Below are 23,441 nucleotides of genomic sequence, written 5' to 3'. Positions count from 1 at the left end.
AGAAATGAAACAGGTTCCAATGCTTCACAAACATACCTCGAGCTCCTCTAAATGAGCTCACGCAAATGACAAGTCCCTAGCTCTTCATTGTCTGGGGCATTGACCTTATCGAGTCCTTGCCCATGGAAAAGGGAGGGGTGAAGTACGCTATTGTGGCAGTCAACTACTTCATGAAGTGGGTTGAGGCCAAACCTCTTGTTACAATCACTTCCAAGAAGGCACTAGACTTTGTCATCAAAAACATTGTTTGCCACTACGGGCTCCAAATGAAGATTGTCTCTCACAATGGCCTACAATTCGATAGTGATTTCTTCATATATTTTTGTCAAAGGCATGGAGTTTGAAGAGTTTTTCCTTCTTAGATCACACGCAGGCAAACAGACAAGTGGAAGCGGTCAACAAGATGCTTAAGCCACTTTAAAGAAAAGGCTGGACCAGGCGAAAGGTGTCTGGTCCGAGGAGCTGCCTAAGGCATTGTGGAGCTACCGCACCACTTCATGGCCATTCACCATTCTCCATGGCCTACGGATATGAAGCCATGCTCCTAGTTCAGACAACAATCTCCATGCACTGACGACACACATACAATCCGACCACAAATCATGCTTTACTCTGAGAATCTTTAGACCTTGTGGAGGAGCTCTGAGAAGCTTCACATCTATGTGTAGCATCTTACTAGCAAAAGGTGGCAAGATATTTCAACTCCAAGGTGAAGGACAAGAAACTTGGGTCGGAGACTTGGTGCTGCAAAGAGTTCTCTTAGCCACCCGAGATCCTGGTGCTGGAGTATTGGGCCCTAACATGGAAGACTAATATCAAGTCAAGAGCAACGTATGCCCAAGGACATACAAATTGGCCTGACTAAATGAGGAGCCAGTCCATGCATGGAATGCTAAGCATCTCTCCCAGTATTATCAGTGATATAAACAATGTATTTTCCATGTTTTGTAGTCATGTCATTTTGTAGCCTCCGGGTACAATTAATGTAAATCGTGTATGCAAAACACGATAGATGAAATTAAGAAAAACTACTTGTATTTTAATTTTAATTTTAGTAATTCCACTTCCTAAGGTGTACCCAATCACTAGCCTAAACAAGTGAACACAGACAAGTCTCCGATCACTTGGGGGGCATAGATGGGTCTCCTCGCAGGATAAATGCTCACTGAGCATGACCTAGGAAGCTAAGCTTATTATGAGCGGGGCAAGTCTAGTGTCAAAGTTGGCAAGAACATGCTAAAAACTAAGTAACCTACGGGCAGAGAACTTGATTCATATCCCGAGGACTATGTGCACAAGAACCAAATAACAAGTTCCTGACTTCTGATAGCCGAACAGACCCTCGCATAATCTATAGTTAGGGAGCAACCTAAATTTCATAACCAGTAAGTGTAACCTCCCAAGGACCATGTGCCCGTGGAGTAACACTGAGCACGGCTTAGGAAATTGAGCTCATCATAAGTGTAGTAAGCCTACGGTCGAAGCTTGCAGGACTAGAGTAAACTTAGTGCAATATACCTAACGGACTTGTGTCATCTCCCGAGGACATTGGGCCTGAGGAGTAATTGCAAGTTCCAAGTTCCCGACAAGCAAAGTAAACCCCGAGTCACACACACTCGGGCACAAGCCTCAAGTTGCCAAAAACTTGAGTGCTCTAAGACCCAATATCCAATGAAGGAGAACTCAATCCATGACCCGAGGACATAGAGCCCCAGGACGAGTTCCCAATCTCCTCGGATAAAAACCCCGAGTAACCTATACTCAAGGGGAAAATTATGTCTGTGCCTAACAAAAAGGCCTAATGTAACCTCCCGAGGACAATGTGCCTGTGGAGTAACTATGTTATTGAACCCTAAGTTAATTTGACCTCTTTAGCCTTGAGTAGTCTAAGAATTGAGGGCATAAAGACATGTCAAGTGCTCACACTTGACGGCATACTAAAGTTACTTCCGAGGACTACGAGCCTAGGATACAACACTAAGTGCTTAGAAGTATCAAAGAACTAGGTGGATCGAATAGACTAGCGTCGCCAAGACTCGAGCACAAATCCCTAGTTGAACTAACTATGGCAGCCAAGACCTCAGTCTCACAACTGAGGCCCATGTATGGTGGACAAATTAAGGTTAAATAAAACTTTCTCGTGGCAATGAGTTACATTGAGAGTTGAACATAAAACCTTATGAATTTGAAGACCAATCTGTAGAATTTCTAAATGTCAGTTAAGGTGTTTTAAGTGATAATGTAAAGAAGGAAAATAGATAGTGCAAGCATAGTTCATTCGCAAAAGTTAAAAGATTACATAGTTGTGCTAGGGGGGATAAAGAAATAAATTGTTCATGCCCCATAAAACAAAAAAGAAAAGAGACGGCACATGCATATTTTACATGAGGGTTAATTTTGGCCTCGAAGAACCTCCTCAACAACTTCGATGACGGGTTCCACCTCTAGTACCATCCCAGCTTTAGTTGCTACGTTGTTGGCAGTATCCACAACCCTCATCGCTCGCAAGCACTCCTCAAAGAGTATCTGGTACTTTTCTGCTTCGCAGGTGAAGTCAAGGCTCATCTCTTGATTATGGAACAAGGCTACGTAGAAGGAATCCTTAGCAATAGTGTCGACCTCCCTCTTGAGGACCTCCACCTTTATGTGGGCATAGAAGTGCTGGACCATGGTCTACTAGTGCTTTAGCATCTCCCCTTCCAAGGTCTCCGGATATACAAGGAGTTGGGGGTGGATTTCCGGTCTCTGGGTCTTTACTCCAAGCGGTCCTCGTACACTTGGACGAAGGGGGTTCAACAGAAATGCCATGTGGACATGAAAATGACTACGTATGGGACAAGCTACGAAAACCTAAAAATAAAAACAAATCTTGACTAAAATGGTACTCACTAACCTTGAAGAACTAAAGTAAAAGCGTGGGGTTGATGCAAGTCAGGAAACCGTTGGTGAAGAAAAAATTGGTCTTAGTATTCCCGAGAATGATTCTTGTTGTGTTGTGGTGCCTTATAGTTCAGCTGGTTATACTTCATCAACATGTAATACCCATTGAGATCACTTTGCTTCTTCCTTGGTGTATTTCGGAAGCTGTAAAAATATAGGATTTCCATTGGAGATGGTGTTGGAGAGTTTTTCCTCCAGTATAAGATGTACATGCCTAGCAGGACCCTGTACCCATTGGGGGAGAGTTGGAAAGGAGCTATTCCCACGTACTTCAGGAAATCCACAAAGTATTGGTGCAAGGGAAAGGCAACTCTGACCATTAGGTGTGACTTACTCCATGCTCCGAGACCATGGACGCTGTAGTGTGCTCTCTCAGACTCTCGGTAAAGGTGCACCAGGAAGTCCTTGCCAATTCCATAATGCTTCATTATGTGCTCCAAGGCAAGATGATGCTTAAGCTAGCTGGAGTATTGCTCCACCTCAAAGCTCATAGCCTCATACTTGTGAGTGGGATGAGGGATGGGGGCTTAGTTCACCTTCACTTCAGTCAGTCAGCGATGTACCTATGATGCGGGCCTCTCATCAACTAGAGCTACTTCTCGCACCACCAGTGCTCGTGATGGCGATGGGGCCTCCGCCTTAGTAGCTTCTTGTGGCCTAAAACATTCTCGGGCCATTTTCAGTATTTCATGATCGAAATAATAAATGCCTTGCTGGTTCAAGTGCTTAGGCTCCTCGTACATCTGAAACAAAGCAAAGCAGTTAGCATCTTGAGCATAAGAAAGAAAGGCCAAAGTATGAGAAAACTTAAGACAACTGCTCGACTATTGGAGAAGGAAGAGAAGTCTAAGAGATTGGGGTGTCCTCGAATCCTTGGGTCCAGTTCTGGAGAACACCATCAAAATTCAAAAGTTTCACCATAATCTAGAAATTTTCTAGATTTCGGTCGAATGTATGAAAATGCGAAAATAACGTAGAGACCTGAAAGACCCATTTTTTGCAGCCTTATTGTGGAAGTGGATCTACAAGGACCATAAAGGGGGTGAGAGACCTCTAGAAAACTCTGAAGACCACAAAACACCTAAGCATGAAAACTACAAATCATCCAGAGTAACCCATACAGAAAAAAGAAAAATAAAAGAGGAAAATTCTTACCTGAGATGAACCGACGATAGGTGCTAAGTCGAGTTCGGACGCAGATATATTTAGTGTCGTAGACCAAGAAATAGCTTGCTTCCCTCCAGTCCTTAAGAATCACTGGTAAAAGGGTTTCTAGTGAGGAAGTCGGACGTGGGATGATGAAGGGGTTTGCATGAGCTCTTGTTTGGGGAATTTTGAAATGTTAGTGTAAAAGAATGGGAGGCAAATTTTGAGTTTTATACACCAGAACTTGGAAAGGAAGTTACCCTTTCCGGACCATCGATTGCCTATGGACTAGGTATTCAAGCGTGATACAACGGTCACAAATATCAAGGCATGGATCGTAATCATAACACAAGAAAAGGATGCCTCGAATGCACCGTGAAAGGACACTTCAGGTACGAAATAGATGTTTTGGGTATGGAGTTGATTGATGGGTCCAACAGTAGGGGGCCAACACGTGGCATCACCTTTTGGTAGTTTGATGTCTCGAGGAGCCCAAGCGTCCCCCCCCCCCCCCCCCCCCGAGTTTGTTCCTTGAAAGTACTACTCGGTCTAAGTCTCCACCATCTGGGGACGAGTGAAGACTTAGGAGGAAAATGTTGTCTGTGTTTTTACCAAGGGACATGTGGCAGTCTTCGAGAGTAGTTAGGTTCTTTGAGGAGGTTTAGTGATCTCTAATGAGCTCACTGTCTACTCAGAAGATAGGTTATCTCCCATCTTCGGGTGGCTCCTCTGGGGAAATTTATCCTCTAGTAGGCCATGCCCCGAGAACCTTGGATATGTTAGCCTGAGGTTCCTCCATATGAGTCCTCCAGGTTTTCGAGAAGACCTCTTAGAGTCTAGATGGTAGCGCTAGGTATCGTGCACAAAGACCCTGATCCACAGGTAATTTTCTGACAAAGTTGCTGTCCTATAGATCGTGGTGTCGAGCCCGTACAGACAAACAACATGTCACGATGCGCCGCCTGGCATAGGAAAATAGGCCGCCACTCTCTGACACTGTCATGAGCGTGTCTCGAAGAAGATGGTGGGCTGCAACCTTGTAAATGGACCCTGTGTGATACGCACAGGCCCACTAATGCCTCTATCACAAAAAGTGTATTGATTAGCTTTTAATCATAATCATTTGGGCAGATTTCGGTAATAACTTCATATTAAGGGAACTAATTGTTCTCAATCACTATAAATAGGCCTAGGGCATCCATTGTAAGGGGATCCCCAACTTTTGTATTCAGAGCATTGCAAAAATGTTGCCTGAAACTCCATAGAAGCTTTCCTAACAATGTTTCATCAATCCTAATACAATGATCTCGAGGACTAGGGTTAATTAATAACCTGAACCACGTAAAATATCTTGCTCTTTTCAGCATTTCTTTATAGTTCTCTTTGATAGCGAAAAAAGCAGTCAATAAATACAGTAATTAGAAAAATGCCATATTTCAAAAACAAATTATTTTAATTTGTTATAAATAATATTTTAAATTATTAAATTGATATTTTCAAATAAACTTTTTATAAATTATTAATTTTTTAATTTATTGAAATTATAATTTAGTCTGGTTTTTTTAGTAAATTAACTTTATTATTGTTAATACATATAATACTTTAAACTAATAATTAAAGAGATTTTTTACATAAAATACTTAATTTTACTAAAAAAATTACATTTTTATAGTCAATATTTTTTTTCTTTCAATTTTGTGGTTTTAAGGAATTTTTTACATTTTTAAGGTTTTGCCTTTTTTTTTTCAAGTTTTTTTTATGTTGTTTTAAGGTTTATTTAGGGTTGATGTTTAATTGTTCCGATATATTTTGTATTTTTTAGTTTATTTTGGATTGATGGAGTGAGCTGTTTTCAAGTTGATTTTCATCTGTTTTTTCTAAGACTGTATTTTTGTAATTATGAAACTTTGAAAATCATAATTTTTAAAACTTGAGTACGTATTATTGAAGAAAAAAATTAAGAACAGTAAAAAGATAAAAAAAAACCAAAAAAATATGTATTTAAGTTAAAAAAAAACCCATAATTATATGCAAACATTTAAAAAAAATCTAAATTTACAAAAATCATACTAGTAAAAAAAATTATGGTCATACATATAATCTAGTGGTACTACACTTTTTCTCAAAAAGAAGATATTCAAGTCTATCTCTATTAATATACAAAAAAAAAATCAACTCTAAAAAGAAGTTTAACAAAATAAATCATTTCAATAAAACACAAATTCCATTTAAAAAAAAAAAAAACACACGCACACGCCACAAATACGTACATAAGCACCTCTACAAATAAACACAAAAATACCAACATTTACTTGATAATTATTAGGGATATTTGCGGTGAAAATATGTATATTATTGTTTTTGTAACACTTAAGTACCCGAGTTATTTTTTTGGAGGCAAAAGTACATTCCGTCAATGTTTTGGTGCACCTTAGTGCAGCTGTTTGTTTCGTCATTAAGTCCACTTATATGATGTGAAATTTTCTTATAACTTGGGTACTTTCACCCAAACATCTCTTAAATTGAGTACTTTCGTCGCAAATATCTTTTAAATTGAGTACTTTTGCTGTTAATATCTCTTTAATTTGGTACTTTTGCCTACGTATTACAAACGAACTTCAACGATAAGAATTGACAGTTGTATCAAAACATGGACAGAAGATACTTTCAGCGCCAAAAAATAACTTAAGTACTTAAGTGCTACAAACATAATAATTTAGGTGCTTTCGCCGCAAATAACCCTAATTATTAACTATCCACAATTATTGAAGATACAATTTTTAGAGAAAACAATTAATAAGGTGGGCGCACAAACAAGGATGATGGTGAAGAGCACCACCACTCTCATAAATATATATTTTTTTATTTTTTAATACTCAAATATAAAATAAATATATTAAACAATTAAGATTTTTTTTAAGATAAACATCCAACTTAACTTGACTTGTAACAAAAATTCCAGATCTTTCCACAACCTTCTTCTCATTCATTGCATACACTTATATTCACCAGCAACCATTTCTTTATTCTTCATCTTAGTAAGTAGTACCTCCATTTTATTCATTCTCTCTCTCCCTCGTGAGAAAGTTTGAAACTTTGTGATCAAACCAATGGCTTCAGAGGCTGACGTTTCAGAGTTTTCTTCCTTCTTTGAGAGGATGGCGAGGAGCAGGGACTTGTCTCTGCTCTTACCTTTCATCTTCGGTCTCTCAAACGGCGTCGTTCAAAGCCAAGACTCGCAAGATGAAGATCAAGAAAACGACAGTAGACCAACTTCTGGTGGTGACAGAGTCATTCTGATCAACCCCTTTACTCAAGGCATGGTGGTGATCGACGGGGTTTCGAGTTTGGATTTTCTTCTGCGGGAATTGGGTAACAAGGATGGTCATCCACCGGCCTCAAAGGCGTCCATAGAGGCTATGCCAAGTGTCGAGGTTTCTGATGATGGTGGTGGTGAGTGTGTGATTTGCTTGGAGGAGTTTCAACTTGGTGGGGTGGCTAAAGAGATGCCTTGTAAGCATAGATTTCATGGAGATTGTGTAGAGAAGTGGTTGAAGCTGCATGGGTCTTGCCCTGTCTGCAGGTTTAAGATGCCTGTTGAGCAGGAAGAGACGGGGAAGAAGAGAGATGAAGAAGAAGGTGGTAGAGATGGGAGAAGGAGAGCTGAGAGAGAGATTTGGGTTAGTTTCTCTTTCAACAGTAGTAGGAGTAGTGAAAATTCTTCAAACCAAACACCTTCAAACGATTCTATTGTTGAGGGTTCTGATTCTTCCTCCAGTCCAGTTGTTGATCATGAATAAAACTCAGGGTTAGAAATTTTTTGTTGAAAGATTTTTGTTTCTCTTCTTTTTTTCTTTCGTTGTATAGTGGAAGCATTTTTACAGTGTTAAATTTAGTTGAAGAATTGAATGAATGCTACTCTTTGTTTTTTTTACTCCCAAGGATTTTTTTTTCTTTTTTCATTTATCAGTATTTGCTGAAAAGTTTAAAGGTTTATTTAAGTTGAAATAGCAGAGACTTGTAATATTGTAATAGCTAGTAATATCAGAGATTGGAATAAAATATTACATTTGATATAAAATACACAGAAAGCTCGAAAACTTTTGTTTGAATGTACACAACTATATAATCAGTTTTGTTGGTCGCAATTTGCAGAACTTATTCTTTCTTGAAGAATCTTGTTCCCTTGGTACCTTCCAAGCATTAAGAGGTTGTCTTTCATTCCATGTCCAACTCTCTTCAAGTCAGTTACTAATGGAAGGTTGAAACTCTTTAGGTGCTCATAAGAACCAATGCCACTCAACATTAAAATTTGAGGACTGCTTAGTGCCCCAGCTGCTAATATAACGTCTCCCCATGTGCTCGAATTCTTTGGCGGGTTAAGATAAACTTGATGGATTTTACGTGAACTACTATCACTCTTGATGATCCTAATTCCCAGAGCTATTTTCTCGGCTGTTTTACCTGCAAATTTGGAGTTAAAACAACATATAAAAGGGTTTTAATTTTAAAGAAGTCCATCAATTAATGTATCGTTACTTACCATTGTTTTTCCGAAGATTACATCCTTTACTGTTGCATTTAAAAGGACTGTGATGTTTTTTGAATTGCCTGCCATTAGAAAATCAGCCGAGGTGTGCCTTTTTCCACTTTGATAAAAAATACTCCCACCAACCTTTGTGCCTTCAATAAGTTGAGGCTATAACCATTATATGGTAAAATCCCAGTTTCAAGAAAGCTAAATTCAGCAACCGTCTGCCATGGAGTCAACTCAGGTCTAAAATCTACTTTAGATTCGACCCATTCATAAGCATCTTTCACCATCTCCTCATTCCAACCAACCTGTTTGACAAAATCCTTACTTGCTCGACTATAAAAACCACCATTTAAAGCAGAAGAACCTCCTAAAACTCAACCTCGGAGATTTGGAATGCCATCCTCCGAGACAAGGCTTTGAGCAACCGATGAGTATTCATCTGTTTGAATCAAGGATAATCCATAGAACCTCTTGTCCATGATCAAAGGATTTCCGTACGGTGAACCATCTCGTTCAATCAAGAGCACAGAATACCTCTCGGCCAAGGTTGCAGCCAAAGGACAGCCAGTGGTTCCTTCTCCAACTATTATATAATCAAAGGATTTGCCAGTGATAGGCAAGAAAATGACAGCTCATCAGTTAGCCTAACAAACAGATCAATTTGTTTATTGTCCTAATCTTAGCTGTTGTAACAAATTAGTTGTTAACTGTTTTAGACTTTCCCTTTAACAATCTGTTTATACAATTCTATCATATAAATAGCAAATCATTTACTGAGTCTTGGAACTTTTGCAAAGACTCTGATTCATGTATTTTCCATTTTCTCTCTGTGCTCTCATAAGGTTCTTTGTCTAGATAAGTTCAACTTGGTATCAGACGCCATTGACGACAGTCGATAATGGATCCTTTAGTCGAAAATCCCAATAATCCGCCACCCGCTGCCACTGCCACTGCCACTGCCACCAACGCCGCTGTTGCAGCTGTTCCGATCGCTGCTACTACTCTCACAGTCACTAATCCTTTTGCTAATTCACTAAATTCTTCTCTTACTGTCAAATTAGATCGTCTCAACTTCCTTGCATGGAAGTCTCAGGTACTCCCGACGGTCATTGGACATGGGCTCGACGACATACTTCTCACCGGAGCTGCCCCTCCTCGCTTGATGGTTGATGGTTCTGTCAATCCAGAACACATTTCTTGGGTTCGAAAGGACCAATTACTCCTGAGCTGGCTTCGCTCTTCAATGTCTGAAGCAATGCTTGGTTTTCTTCCTCAATATACATCATCAAATTCAGCTTGGAGAGCTTTGGAGCAAAGGTTCACCAGTCAGTTGAAGGCTAGAATTCTTCAAATTAAATCGCAATTGTCCACAATACAGAAGGGTAATCTTTCCATCTCTGATTACGATAAAGTCAAGATTCTTGCTGACTCTTTGTCTACTACTGGTTTTCCATTGGAAGAGCATGATCTTGTTATGCATCTAATGAACGGTTTAGGCCCTGAGTTTGATCCAGTTGTAGTTCATGTTACTAGCTGTGTTGATGATCTTTCTTTTGAAACTATACAGTTGTTACTCTTATCTCATGAAACTAGGCTGGAAAGACATTATGCTCTTGGTGAACTCTCCTCTAAAATGTCTGCACACTTGACTGTTGGAGCTACAAATTGCTCAAATCAATCAAATTCTGTGTATAGACAATATACCGGGGAAGGCAGCTCCAATTACAAACTTGGTTGAGGAAAGTCCCAATTTTTTGGTCGAAGTACCAATGTCCCAAAACTCTTATGTCAAGTTTGTCACAAGGCTGGTCATAGTGCAGCCGTGTGTCATTATCGATTTGACAAGTCGTTTGTTACTCCCAAGACTGCAGACAATTCTTCTCGAGCCTATCTCACTGAAGTTGTTGAAGAACAAGATCCTCAAGCTCACACATCCACTTCAATCCCTGATTTTGGTGATGATCGTGAGTGGTATGCCGACACTGGTGCCACCAATCATGTTGCTCTCAGCATGGAGCATCTTCAATTCAAAGCTCCATATGTTGGATATGATGCTCTTGCTATAGGGAATGGTAAGAAGTTTCAAATCACTCATGTTGGTAACACTTCTTTACCCTCATCCCTTAAATCTTTACATCTGAACTCTGTTCTGAAAGTTCCCACTATCACCAATAACTTAGTCAGTGTTTCGAAACTAACAAAAGATAATCATTTGTTTCTCGAGTTTTACTCCACTTGCTATTTTGTAAAGGCAAGGACACAGGGAGAGTGTTGCTAAAAGGGAGGCTTAAGGACGGCTTATACATGCTCTCACAAAAGTCTAACTCAAGCCATGAGATCCCTCTACAATGTAATCTTGCTACTGCAACTTCTGCATTGTCCTCTTGTGTGCAATCTAGTCAAGATCACCCTACAAGTTCAGTTTCTGATTGTAATATTCCTGTATATTTTGAATGTAATAAATCTTTAGATTTAGCTATCATTTCATGTACAACACACTCTGTGTTAATTGATAATTCTTGTACAAAATCCACTTGTAATAAAAATAATAATTCCTTGTCCTATCCACAATATTATTCTGTAAATAATTTTACTGATGTAAATATTTGGCATTCAAAGCTTGGCCATCCAACTCCAAACACTGTAAGCAAGATACTCAGACATATGAAACATACAGGCATTATAAAAGATCTACACTTTTGTGAGGCATGTTAAAAAGGAAAAAGCCATAAGCTCCCTTACTCACTCTCCTCTTCTCGAGAATCTAAATTGCTTGAGTTAATTCATACAGATTTGTGGGGACCTTCACATGCTGCATCAAGGGAAGGTTTTCGATATAATATTCATTTTTTTGGATGATTACAGCTGTTACACATGGATTTTTCCCTTGACTCTTAAATCTCAAGCTTTTGAGACATTTCTCCAATTCAAGAAACTTGTTGAGAATCAATTTGAGCTGACCATAAAGATTGTTCAGTCTGATTGGGGTGGAGAATTCAGGCCTTTTTCTAAGTTCTTAGCTGAACATGGTATTCACTTTCAACATCTGTGTCCACATGATCATGAACAAAATGGTCGAGCAGAGCGAAAGCACAGGCACACCACCGAAACAGGACTCACTTTGCTAGCTCAGTCTGTTCTTGATCTCTCCTACTGGTGGCTCTCATTTCAAACTGCAGTATTTGTTATAAATCGTATGCCAACACCTATTATAGGCAACATTTCACCATATGAATGTCTATTTGCCAAAGTGCTAGATTACAACTTTTTGAAGTCGTTTGGTTGTGCCTGCTTCCCACATCTCAGACCGTATCTCACAAATAAACTTAACTTTAGGATAGAAAAATGTTTCTTCATTGGCTATTCTTTTCATCGGTATCTCTGTCAAAATGATGAAGGTCGCTCTATATAGCACGAAATGTGCAATTCAATGAGACAAAGTTTCCTGATGCAATCTTCAATTCATTATCTCAGCAGGTAACTCAGTCTGTACCTCATATTTTTCCATCTGCAAGTTTTGAAACTACCTCAGCATCATCTAATACTAACAATGTGCGTGATGTTGTTACCGAGGTATTGCCTTTGATCAACAATCAACAGGAAGTGCCTTGTTCCATTCCGTCAATTGTTGAGAATTCAGCTCCATCTTTTGTTCAACAAGAAAGGTCTCCTGCCACTAATAATGATCCTATTGTGGCCTCACCTCCTAGACAGATTGCTAGCTCTATTGAAATGCCTGCTGCCTCTTCGAATGAGTTGGTATCTCCTGCTGTCAATGTACAACTTGCTGCCCAGCCTACAAACACCCATTCAATGCAAACAAGAAGCAAGTCAGGCATTCATAAACCCAAAGCATATGCTACAACACGACACCCTCTTCTTGAATCGTTGCTTCCCAAAGAGCCCACTATAGTGAAGCAAGCCCTTGCTGACCCAAATTGGCATCACTCAATGCAGCAGGAGTATGATGCTCTCATTAAAAATGGTACTTGGACTCTTGTGCCTCATGATCCATCTATGAATCTTCTAGGAAACTAATGGGTTTTTCGAATAAAACTTAAAGCTGATGGGTCTCTTGACAAATACAAGTCTCGTTTAGTAGCAAAGGGCTACATACAAACACCAGGAATCGATTTTTCAAAAACCTTTTCTCCTGTTGTGAAGCCTGCCACGGTCAGAATTATACTCACTTTGGCTATTTCTTTTGGTTGGCCAGTTACTCAACTCGATGTGAGTAATGGTTTCCTTCATGGGAAGCTGCAAGAAACTATTTTTATGGAGTAACCACAAGGATTTGTTGACCCCCAAAAACCACATTATGTTTGAAGCCTTAACAAGGCTTTATATGGCCTTAAACAGGCACCGAGGTCTTGGAATGATAAACTGAAGAACACACTTTTCAACAAAGGATTTGTTGCTTCAAAATCAGACTCTTCCTTGTTTATTCATGGCTCGGGCTCCAATCTTATCATAATTCTGGTATGTGTGGATGACATTTTTGTCACAGGACCAAATTCAACTCTAATCACAAGGCTTATATCAGATCTAAACAAGGTGTTTTCATTAAAGGATCTGGGTTCTCTTCATTATTTCTTAGGTGTTGAAGTCCTAAGAAACTCTACAGGGATGTACTTTTCACAAAGCAAATATATTGCAGATTTATTGTCTAAACTACATATGGAGGGTGAGAAACCAGCTCCAAGTCCTACTAGCTCTTCACATGTTCTTTCACTGCAACATGGTGAACCATTTGGAGATCAATTCCTATATAGAAGTACTTTGGGTGCCCTTCAATATTTGACATTAAGTAGACCTGATGTTGCCTTTATTGTCAACAAGCTCAGCCGATTCATACATGCTCCTACAACAACTCATTGGGAAGCATGTAAGAGGCTCCTTCGATACTGTTATCCCCATTTCCTGCCTTGGGCTCGGAACTGCAATCCAGGCCCACTAGCCGGGCAATTGAGAATGGGCCCAGCCCAGACCCATTTGGCAGGAAGTATGATTGACTTCGACAGCCCAAGTGTGGGCCCAGGCCGGAAGGTGTCCGGGAAGAATGAGCCGGGACCTTCATCCGGGAGAGGTACAACTGTTTGGGGTTATAGTCGGGATGTATGCAAACGATCCCGAAGCCTGGTAAACGATCCGGGCTCCTGGTGGATGATTCGGACTTACGGTAAACGAAGAGGGACAGAGGCAAACGAACCCGGGTCGAGCCCTCAGGGTTGGTAGGATAAAGCATCCGTGACCCTGACTCCGCCCCATGAAGCGTGGGAGTTGTCCCCACGTTTCACCCACGAAAAAGGCCACATCGGGATTGTACGCCACTGGTTCAGACCTGTGCCGCCACTACTCTGACTGATCTTGTCCCCTGAATCTGCCTCATAACTCGAAGTGCCCAGACCAAAAGCCCCAATTTTTTGGATGGTAGATAGGCTTTGGGCTGCCCCAGTGGGCTCTGGTTAATGTTTGTCTTTTATGTTTTTATCCTTTGTATTGGGCTTTCAATAGAGAATCCAGTAGTATTTATACCTTTATTGGGCCCGGGTCAGCTCGGCCCAAGCCCAGTGCTCCAATGGACCTATAAATACATGTGACAGAGCATTGGGGAAGGGATCTCTTTTTGGCGTGTATACAGTTACTCTGCTAAAACGAAGAGAAAACCCCATTGTTATAGACTTTCTAAGCTCTAATACAACTGTCTCGTGGACTAAGGTTCATTAACGCCCCAACCACGTAAAAATCTTGTTTACATCTTCTAAACCCCTTATCATTAATCTCCCTTAAATTTTATTAATATAGTTTTAAAAAATCTCGGTAAACATTTTTGTGCTTTCATTGAGAGCCTAAGAAAGCTAGTGTTGACATCAAACCTCTACAACAATGTTAAATATAAGACACACCACTTTCGACCCTACTAACCCAGAACAGGGCAATGGAGAGCCGCTGCCCTCCCAACCTCTTCCTCAAAGTCCACCTGAGGACGCTCCTCATCAGACGTCCCACCCTAACGAGTCACAAGACTATGAAGGTGGAACAGAGTACGAGGAGTACTATTACGAAGAAGAGGAGGGGAATGAGGGGGAGTACCACGACGAAGCTGCGGATCTTGAGATCCCAGTTGTGGACCCCAACCAGGAGGATTTGGAGGTGACTAGACTGAGGCAACAAGTCCTGGACCAGGAAGCCAGGATTGCTGAGCAGGCAGAGGCATCTCGGCGAATGCAGGAGTCCCTCCAAGCCCTGCAGACATTCATAGCTGCACAGGGTCCAACGACCAATCTCCCAACTGGCCCGCCTCCAGGAGCGCAACAGCCTGCTCCGCAGGCCAGAACTGGAGCCCCCGAAGATGTGAGGCCGGCCCCTCCCCCGGAGCAGTTTCCTGAGCCAGGCCCAGGAAACTTGGACCAGGAGAAAAAGAAGGCCGGGGGAAAGACCCGAGAGAAAAACACCCCCGTCCCGAAAGTCGAGACCCGTCCCCGGTAACTCCCTAGGAAAGAGAAGATGTGCCCCGTCCCAGGACAGGACCACCCGACCAATCCGCAAGGGACGCGGCCGCGGGATGATAGGCCCCGGTATGCCCCAGGGCAAGCCGGACGGGGAAGGTCTTTGCACCCTAGTGCTTTGGTGAACAAAAATCGTCGGGAACGCCCACGTAGCGGGGAGCATCACGGCCTTAGTTCCGGGGACGACACGTCCTGGGTAGACCTGCGCGATGGACTGAATGCTCGAAAAGAGCGGGCCCGTAAGGAGAAGATCCTCCCCTGAGGTGGCGACCTAAGGAACAACATCAATGACAGGAGGAACGAGAGAATCCCCCTGGAGGATGGCATGGCCAGGCAGCTCATGGAGCAGCTGGCCGTTTTGAAAAAGGTCACGGACCGTTTGGTCTGCAAGCAAGAAGGAGCGGATACCGACTCCGATGAAGAGGACAAAGAGCCTTGTGCGAGGCACATCCTGGACGTTGTGCTCCCTAAGGGGTTCAAGATACCGAGCCTCACTGCCTATACCGGGAACACCGACCCAGGGATCATCTATCCCGGTACAACCGGCTTATGACCGTGGCCCACGTTAGTGATGACGGCAAATGCCTCTGTTTTTCGATCACTCTAGGCGGTCCCGCCGAGGAGTGGTGGAAGAGACTCAAGCCCGGATCCATCCAATCCTGGTCAGGGCTACAATCGGCGTTTTGCAAACAGTTCGTGGCCGCCATGAGGATAGACATGCAAATCAGTGCCCTCGCCAACCTTAAACAGCTCCCCGCGGAGACACTGAGGGCCTACATCCAACGTTTTACCGAGGAGGCCTCCAAAACCAAGGTGGATGATGGGCAATACCTGGTGGCATTGCAATCCGGGATCCGGGCCGGGTCCCCCCTCTGGGATGACATGCAGTGTAGCAAGGCGGCCACCTTAGAAGAATTCATAAGGAGGGCCTAGGGGTTTATCAACAGGGAGGAGGCTCAGATCCAGGCGTTCGGATGGCCTCCGACGCCTCAGCCCAGTGCCCACGCGTTCCTGGGGTATGGGGTGCAGTTCCCGGCACAGCCCTACGTCACTCCCCCGATTGCCCCAGGTTCAGCGGTTACGCCCGGGGTTACCTACACCCCTACGGTGTACGGTCCTGCCTCTTCAGGATATGCCCTGGTCCAGTCCGCCCCCTTTTCCGGATATGGAGTCACGCCAGCGGGTCACAGCGTTGCCCCCGTCGGGGCCCAGCAGTCCCAGGCGGGGGGAACGGAGGCAAGTGTAAACCTCTCCCGGGGGAAGAGATCCGGCAAATGCCAAAATCGGTCTGAGCCGACTAAGAAAGGAAAAAGGGGCTACGAGCCCCAATATTCAGAATACACCAATTTGGCGGACACCAGGGAGAACATCTTCCTGGCCACAGAAAGGGCGGTTCACTACCGGAAGCCTACCCCCATGTTCAAAGGAGGGAGGAACCCGAGAGATACCAACAAACGGTGCGCTTACCACAAGGACGTGGCCCACACGACTGAAGAGTGCCGACAGCTCAAGGATGAGATCGAGAATTTGATCAAGCTGGGGAATCTCCACCAGTGGGTCAGGATGCCCGTGGGAGTCCCGGGCCTGTCAGCAGGTCCCGGACAACTCGCGGTCCCGGGTGCCCCCAGAGCGTATCCGCCTCAGGGAGGATATGCACAAGGCCCGGCGGCGCAAACCCCTCACGGGGTCCCCGTTGCGCAAACACCCAGCCCTGGGATGCCCTATGCATCCGGGACGGCACCCCCTCGCGTTGGCGGACATGTGGCCACCATTTCAGGCGGGCCTCACTTGGGAGGACCATCCAGGAATGATCAGAAACGCTACCTGAGCAAGCTCGAGCTCGACCACGATCAGGAGGTGTGCGCTCTGGTCCAGGCCCCAGTTCAGCGCCCGAAACTGATGAACCTCCCTATCACCTTCACGGAGGACGACGCCCGTAACGTCCATTTCCCGCTGGTCATAGACGCCCAGATCGCCAACAAGCTGGTGTCCCGGGTGCTGGTGAACGACGGAAGCTCCGTCAACATCTTGTTCAAGCCTGTCTTTGCCGCGATTGGCTTTACCGAAGCAGATCTGGCATCGTGCCCAAACCTGATCTACGGCTTCAACGGAGACGTGTTGCTCCCCATGGGAAAGATCCAGTAGCTCGTAACATTGGGGAGCGAGTTGCAGCACTCGTTCAAATTCTGCACGTTCGTGGTGGTGGATTGCCCCACTGCTTACAATGTCATTTTCGGCCGGCCCGCACTAGTCGAGTTTGGGGCGATCACCCCCATCCGACATCTCTGCATGAAGTTCCCTTGCGACAACAGAGGGGTGGGGACAGTCCGGGGGGATCAGAAGAGCACCCGGAAGTGCTACCACGTATCCGCCTGACCAATCTACATGGTCCGGGAGGAACCCTTCGAGGAAGTCGTCGGCCTGGTTCTCCCTCCCCCCGCAGGAAGAGTGGTCCGGGAGGAAGATGAGCTGGGCCCGAGGATAGGAGAAGACCACGTCTTGGAGCCCATGGACGAGATTGAGGAGGTGTGCATTAGTGACACCGATCCGACTAGGATAATCCAAGTCAGAAAAAATTTGCCAGCAGAGGTCCGAGCCGCCATAATCGCCCAAGTAAAGGAGAACCAGAATATCCTGGCCTGGTCTCATTCAGATATGATGGGGATCGACCGTAATATCATCTGCCACGCGTTGAACATTGACTTGAACGCGACCCCGGTCAGACAAAAACGAAGGCCCTTGGGAACGGAGAGGGCCGAGGCCCTCAAGCTGGAAGTAGAAAAGCTGTCATTGATCAACTTCATCCGCGAGGCTGTGTACCCCGTGTGGCTCGCCAACCCCGTTCTGGTGCCGAAGCCGAACGGGACATGGAGGACATGCATCGATTTCACGGATCTCAACAAGGCTTGTCCGAAGGATTGCTTCCCGCTTCCCCAGATCGACCAGATGGTGGATGCGACATTCGGGTACAAGATCTTAAGCTTCATGGACGCCTACTCCGGCTACAATCAGATTTCCATGCATGTGGCAGATCAGGAACACACCAGTTTCCAAACCGACAAGAGAATATACTACTACATTGTCATGCCCTTCGGGCTCAAGAACGCCGATGCCACCTACCAGAGGCTCGTTAACCGAATGTTCCGGGCCCAGCTGGGGCGAAACATGGAAGTCTACATCGACGATATGCTAGTCAAGTCCAAGACATCCGGGAAACATCTAGACGACCTGGCCGAGGCCTTCGCGGTCATTCGGAAGTATGAGATGAAGCTGAATCCCAAGAAGTGCACATTTGGCGTGGCCTCCGGGAAGTTCTTAGGGTTCATAGTGAGCTTTCAGGGAATACAGGCCAATCCGGAAAAGATCAAGGCACTAATTGATATGCCCTCTCCCCGAAAGCATAAAGACGTGCAAAGTCTGACCGGATAGCTTCCCTAAGCCGTTTCGTCTCTAAGGCCACGGACAAGTGCATCCCGTTCTTCAATGTTCTCCGGGGAAGCCAACGCTTCGAATGGTCTGCCGAATCAATGTTCTTCGGGGAAGCCAACACTTCGAATGGTCTGCCGAATGCGAAGAGGCTTTTCAAAAACTGAATGAGCACCTGGCCCGAGTGCTGATCTTGGCGAAACCGGTGGACGGAGAGCCCCTATATCTCTATCTGGCAGTGACCGAGCACGCAATCAATGCTGCACTGGTGCGGGAGGAGGAAAAAGCCCAGCTCCCGGTCTACTACGTGAGTAAAAGGTTGTTGGGGGCCGAGTCACGGTATCCGCTGATTGAAAAATTGACATTTTGTCTACTGATGGCGTCCCGAAAACTCCGGCCTTACTTCCAGGCCCACGCCATAAAACTTCTGACCAACCACCCCTTGCGGCAAGTGTTGCAGAAGCCCGAGTCGTCGGGGAGACTCTTAAAGTGGGCCATGGAGCTAAGTCAGTTCGATATAGCCTACGTTCCTACAGTTTCAATCAAGGGGCAAGCCCTGGCCGACTTCATCGTGGAATGTTTCGGGATCACCCAGGCGGACGACCCCGTGGATCCCGCAGCGCCCGTATGGAAGGTGTTTGTGGACGGGGCCTGAATGAGAATGGGGCCGGGGCCGGGGCTAGGATCATCCTAGTGTCGCCGCAGGGACACCAGTTGCAAAATGCACTGCGTTTCCATTTCAAAGCATCGAACAACGAGGTCGAGCACGAGGCATTGCTGGCCGGGTTGTGTTTGGCCCAGGAGGTAGGGGCCACGAACCTGGAGATCTACATCGATTCCCAGCTGGTTGTCAGGTAGGTCTCAGGAGAGTATCAAACCAAAGGGGAGAGAATGGCGGCTTATGTGACTCAGACGAGAGAAATGCTGCAAGCGTTCAAGAGACACACCATCCGCTAGATCCCCAGAGAACATAACGTATTCGCGGACACACTAGCAAAATTGGCCACTGATGCCGAAGCAGAGCTGTCCGGATTGGTCCCCGTTAACCACCTCCCCATCCCAAGCATTCGAGTCTCCGCGATCAACGCCATTGACCACTCCGCGTCTTGGATGGGGCCCCTTATCCACTATCTGACAACCGGCGCGTTGCCAGCAGACAGGGCCGCAGCCAGAAAGCTTCAGTACCAGGTCCACAGGTACGTCATGATGGACGAAAAACTCTACCGTAGGGGGTTGTCCATGCCATACCTCAGGTGCGTGGCCGGGACCGAAATAAGCGCCATCCTGCAGGAAGTGCACGAAGGCTTCTGCGGAGACCATACAACCGGACTCAGTCTATCCAAAAAGATCCTGCGTCAAGGATATTTCTGGCCAGTGCGAGCAGTGCCAAAGATACGCGAAGGTCCCGCGGGCCCCGCCAACAGAAATAACCTTGATGACTAGCCCCTGGCCTTTCGCGGTCTGGGGAATCGATCTGGTAGGATCGCTCCCGACCGGGAAGGGAGGAGTGAAGTACGCCATCGTGGCCGTCGACTACTATACCAAGTGGGTTGAGGCGGAGCCCATGAACACGATCACCTCGAAGAAGGCCCTGGATTTCGTCATCAACAATATTGTATGTCGGTACGACCTCCCCTACAAGATCGTATCCGATAACGGGAAGCATTTCGACAGCGTCCACTTCACAGATTTTTGCGAAAGACATGTTATCGTCAAAAGCTTCTCTATGGTCACCAGGCCCCAATCAAACGGGCAGGCAGAAGCCATCAACAAAATCAAGGGACGTTAAAGAAAAAACTCCAAGCCTGCAAGAGCAAGTGGCCCGAAGAGCTGCCCCGCGTGTTATGGGCTTACCGGACCACCGAAAGGACATCCACCGGGCACACTCCTTACTCCATGGTCTATGGATGTGAAGCTGTCATCCCTGTCGAAACGACCATCCTGTCTCACCGAAGAGACACATACGATCCCGCCCAGAACCACACCTTACTCCAGGAATCCCTAGATCTCATCGAGGAGATCCGGGAAGAGTCACAGGTGCAGGTGAAAATGTACCAGGGCAAGATCGCTCGGCATTTCAACTCAAAAGTAAAAAGGCGAAAGTTCGAAACTGGCGATCTGTTCCTGCGAAGAGTCTTCCCTGCTACCCAAGATCCGGGAGTAGGGGTCCTGGGCCCGAATTGGGAAGGGCCGTACGAGATCCAGCACGAAGTGTGCCCCGGGACATACCGTTTAAAACAGCTCGATGGCACAGAAGTCCCAAGAGCCTGGAACGCGGAACATCTCCGTAAATACTATCAGTAGTCAAGAGAGCGTGTTCCAATTTTATATGTTCGTTGTAAATAATGTACGCCTTAGGGAAATTCCTTGAATAATAAAAATGGCGTGTACAAAATGCCATAAAGAAATGTTATCAGACAATGAAAATTCTACTCAAGTGACCCCAGACCAGTCTTCGCTCACTTGTGGGGGGTATCCCCGGTATGAAAAAATACCAGGCGGGGCGCAAGGCTCAGGCCTAGTCCCGACCCAAACCGGCGAGGTCCGGGAGGTACAAACCCCGTTGGACCAAGCCTCAGGCTGGTCCCGCCTCGGACGAACAATATCCGGGGGTATAATAAAAAGAGGACCAAGCCTCAGGCTAGTCCAGCCCCGGACGAACGATGTCCGGGGGTATAAATAAAAAGAGGACCAAGCCACAGCCTGGTCCTGCCCCGGACGAACGATGTCTGGGGGTATAAAAAAGAGGACCAAGCCACAAGCTAGTCCCGCCCCAAACGAACGATGTCCGGGGATATAAACAAGAGGACCAAGCCTCAGGCTGGTCCCGCCCCGGAGGAACGATGTCCGAGAGGTAAGAGCATCCGGTATGCCCCAGGGCAAGGGCATAGCCCGTGACTGTTAAAGTGAGGGAATTAGGTTTCACAATAAACTAATCGAACCTCGATGGCCCGGACCATTAGATTTTCGAAGTTGAGGACTGGACGGGTAGATTCATCAATGACAGAATTAAAGCAAGTTGACAAGCTAAAGTCAGAAATAACCTAGTGCAGGCCGTTGGAACTAGGACCAGACCCTCAGATCAGTCATGCACGGTGATATATAAAAAAAAAAAAAGGAGTAACGAAAATAACATAAACCGTATAAAATAATACAAATTGTCTAGGACACGTATGCGTCCGTAAAAGTGTTACAAAATAAAGAAAAAGAAAGGCCAGGTGAAGATCTGGGTCTAGGCTTCATCGTCCAGGAGCTCCGCGTCTTCTTTCTCCTTGGCCTCAAATTCGGCTCTCTTCGAGTCTGGATCAGGAAAGATCAGGAGGTTCATGCTCTTTTCCTTGCGCCAGGCCATGTAGATGGCCTCCTCGAAGGTGACGCGCAGCATGTCGTCCGCCTGCTCTTTCGCGCGGCAAGTCTCCTCATGGGCCTTCTTCTCCTGGCAAAGCGAGCCATCCATATCATGGATTCGGGCCTCCAAACCTCTGATCTTCTCCCGGTCTTCGATAGACTGAGCCGCCGCTGCCTCCTCTGTGGTCTTTACCCGGAGAAGCTCCGCCTCCAGAAGGGCCATCTTCTCGTCAGCCTTGGCTTTCTTCCGGGACATGGCCTCTTTGTGCCGGAGAGTGGCCTAATCGAGCTCCGCGCAGTCCGCTTCGGCCTGAGCGATCGCTTTGGCCAGGGACTAGTTTGCCTGGGCTGTCTCCCTGGCCAAGGCCTCTTTGGCGGCTTCCCTTTGGTTTACGGCCGCCTCCAACTCCAGATGGAGCATCTCCATCTACATGGCCACCGGGCTAGCGTTCTGATGGGATAGCAGAGCGTTCTGGAACAAAGCAAAGTTAGAAGAATCCTTATTAAACAAGAAAGAAAAAAAAAAAAAGGGAAAGATGCAAAGTAAACTTATAGCGGTGGCTTGATGGCGGAGAGCTTGGGAAATAAACAGCATGTTCGGGTTAGCGATGGTGGCGTATCGCTTCAATTGGAGGGTTGAACATGGTGTTCCCTGCCTAATCCAGCAGGTCTGCCGCGAATGGGGCCGTGTCCTGCCCCAACTTAGGGCGAAAGCCCGTCTCAGCGACTAGCCGATCCACGATCGGCTAAGGGGCACTGAAGGCCGCCGGGTGCTCAGCGAATTCAACCTGACGACGAATTGTCAGGGCCTTGTAGGTCTCGTCCCTTCTTTCCCGGCCATTCTCCCAGGTCCGGGAAATTAGCTTGGACTGCTCGTCCCGCAAACGGCTTCCCCCTCCTCAGGTAGGGCCGGATGGATGGGAAGGGCTGGTGTCGCTAGAATCTCCGTCGCAGTGAGGCAACTTTCCCCGAATGACTCTTCGGCCGAGCCAGCCCGCCTCGTCCGGGGCCTCTTGTTCCCAGTTTCCACCTCCGCCGCGCCTAACTCCGCGGCCCTCTTCCCAGAACTCTGGCTTACTGCAGGTTCCGACTCCAGATCGATCACCAGGGGGTGAGCGAGGTCGGGGATGGTGGCCGGGTCCATGGCCGTAACAGGAACCACGGCGATTGCGACCTGGCCGGGTCGAGGATCCGCCCCTGGCGTCTCCTTGCTGTGGGGAAGATCCGGGTCGGGCGCCTCAGATGTTTTCTTGGCAGCCTTCTTTGTCGATGCCCTGGCAGCCCAGACTTCAAGAAGCTGCCTCATCTCATCCACGGGATCAGACATGTCGGAGTCTCGTGAAACAAACACAAATGAAAAGGAGTCAGTACAATTAACAAGAAAATAGAGGTCAAAACTAAGAGTGGCCCGAGACGAACCCTTATCTAAGCCCCGGACATGACTCAACTCATCTAACGCGAAGGAGTAGACTCGATCCCCCATGTCGTCCAGGTTAAGGAAATTCCCGTATTGGAGGAACCCGGACAAGTACATG

At 45.9% G+C, this 23,441-nt stretch overlaps 2 protein-coding genes and 1 pseudogene across 2 annotated transcripts; 2 read left to right on the top strand and 1 right to left on the bottom strand.

Annotated features, from left to right (window-relative positions):
* Positions 1–7,087: 7,087 nt before the first annotated feature.
* On the top strand, positions 7,088–8,020 carry LOC133823032 (E3 ubiquitin-protein ligase MPSR1). The gene has a single exon (XM_062255603.1). The coding sequence runs from the start codon at positions 7,197–7,199 to the stop codon at positions 7,884–7,886; it is 690 nt and encodes a 229-aa protein (XP_062111587.1). The 5' UTR covers positions 7,088–7,196; the 3' UTR covers positions 7,887–8,020.
* Positions 8,021–8,155: 135 nt separating this feature from the next.
* LOC133823034 (uncharacterized) lies at positions 8,156–12,026 on the top strand. The gene is made up of 2 exons (XM_062255604.1): positions 8,156–10,005; positions 10,191–12,026. Exons 1-2 carry the CDS (start codon positions 9,522–9,524, stop codon positions 10,208–10,210), a joined length of 504 nt encoding a protein of 167 aa, XP_062111588.1. The 5' UTR covers positions 8,156–9,521; the 3' UTR covers positions 10,211–12,026.
* Positions 8,413–9,462, bottom strand: LOC133824860 ((R)-mandelonitrile lyase-like; annotated as a pseudogene).
* Positions 12,027–23,441: the final 11,415 nt, after the last annotated feature.

The sequence above is a fragment of the Humulus lupulus genome, chromosome 3 (genome assembly GCF_963169125.1).
Source record: "Humulus lupulus chromosome 3, drHumLupu1.1, whole genome shotgun sequence".
Taxonomy (NCBI): domain Eukaryota; kingdom Viridiplantae; phylum Streptophyta; class Magnoliopsida; order Rosales; family Cannabaceae; genus Humulus; species Humulus lupulus.
This window is presented reverse-complemented; position numbering and strand designations above follow the sequence as displayed.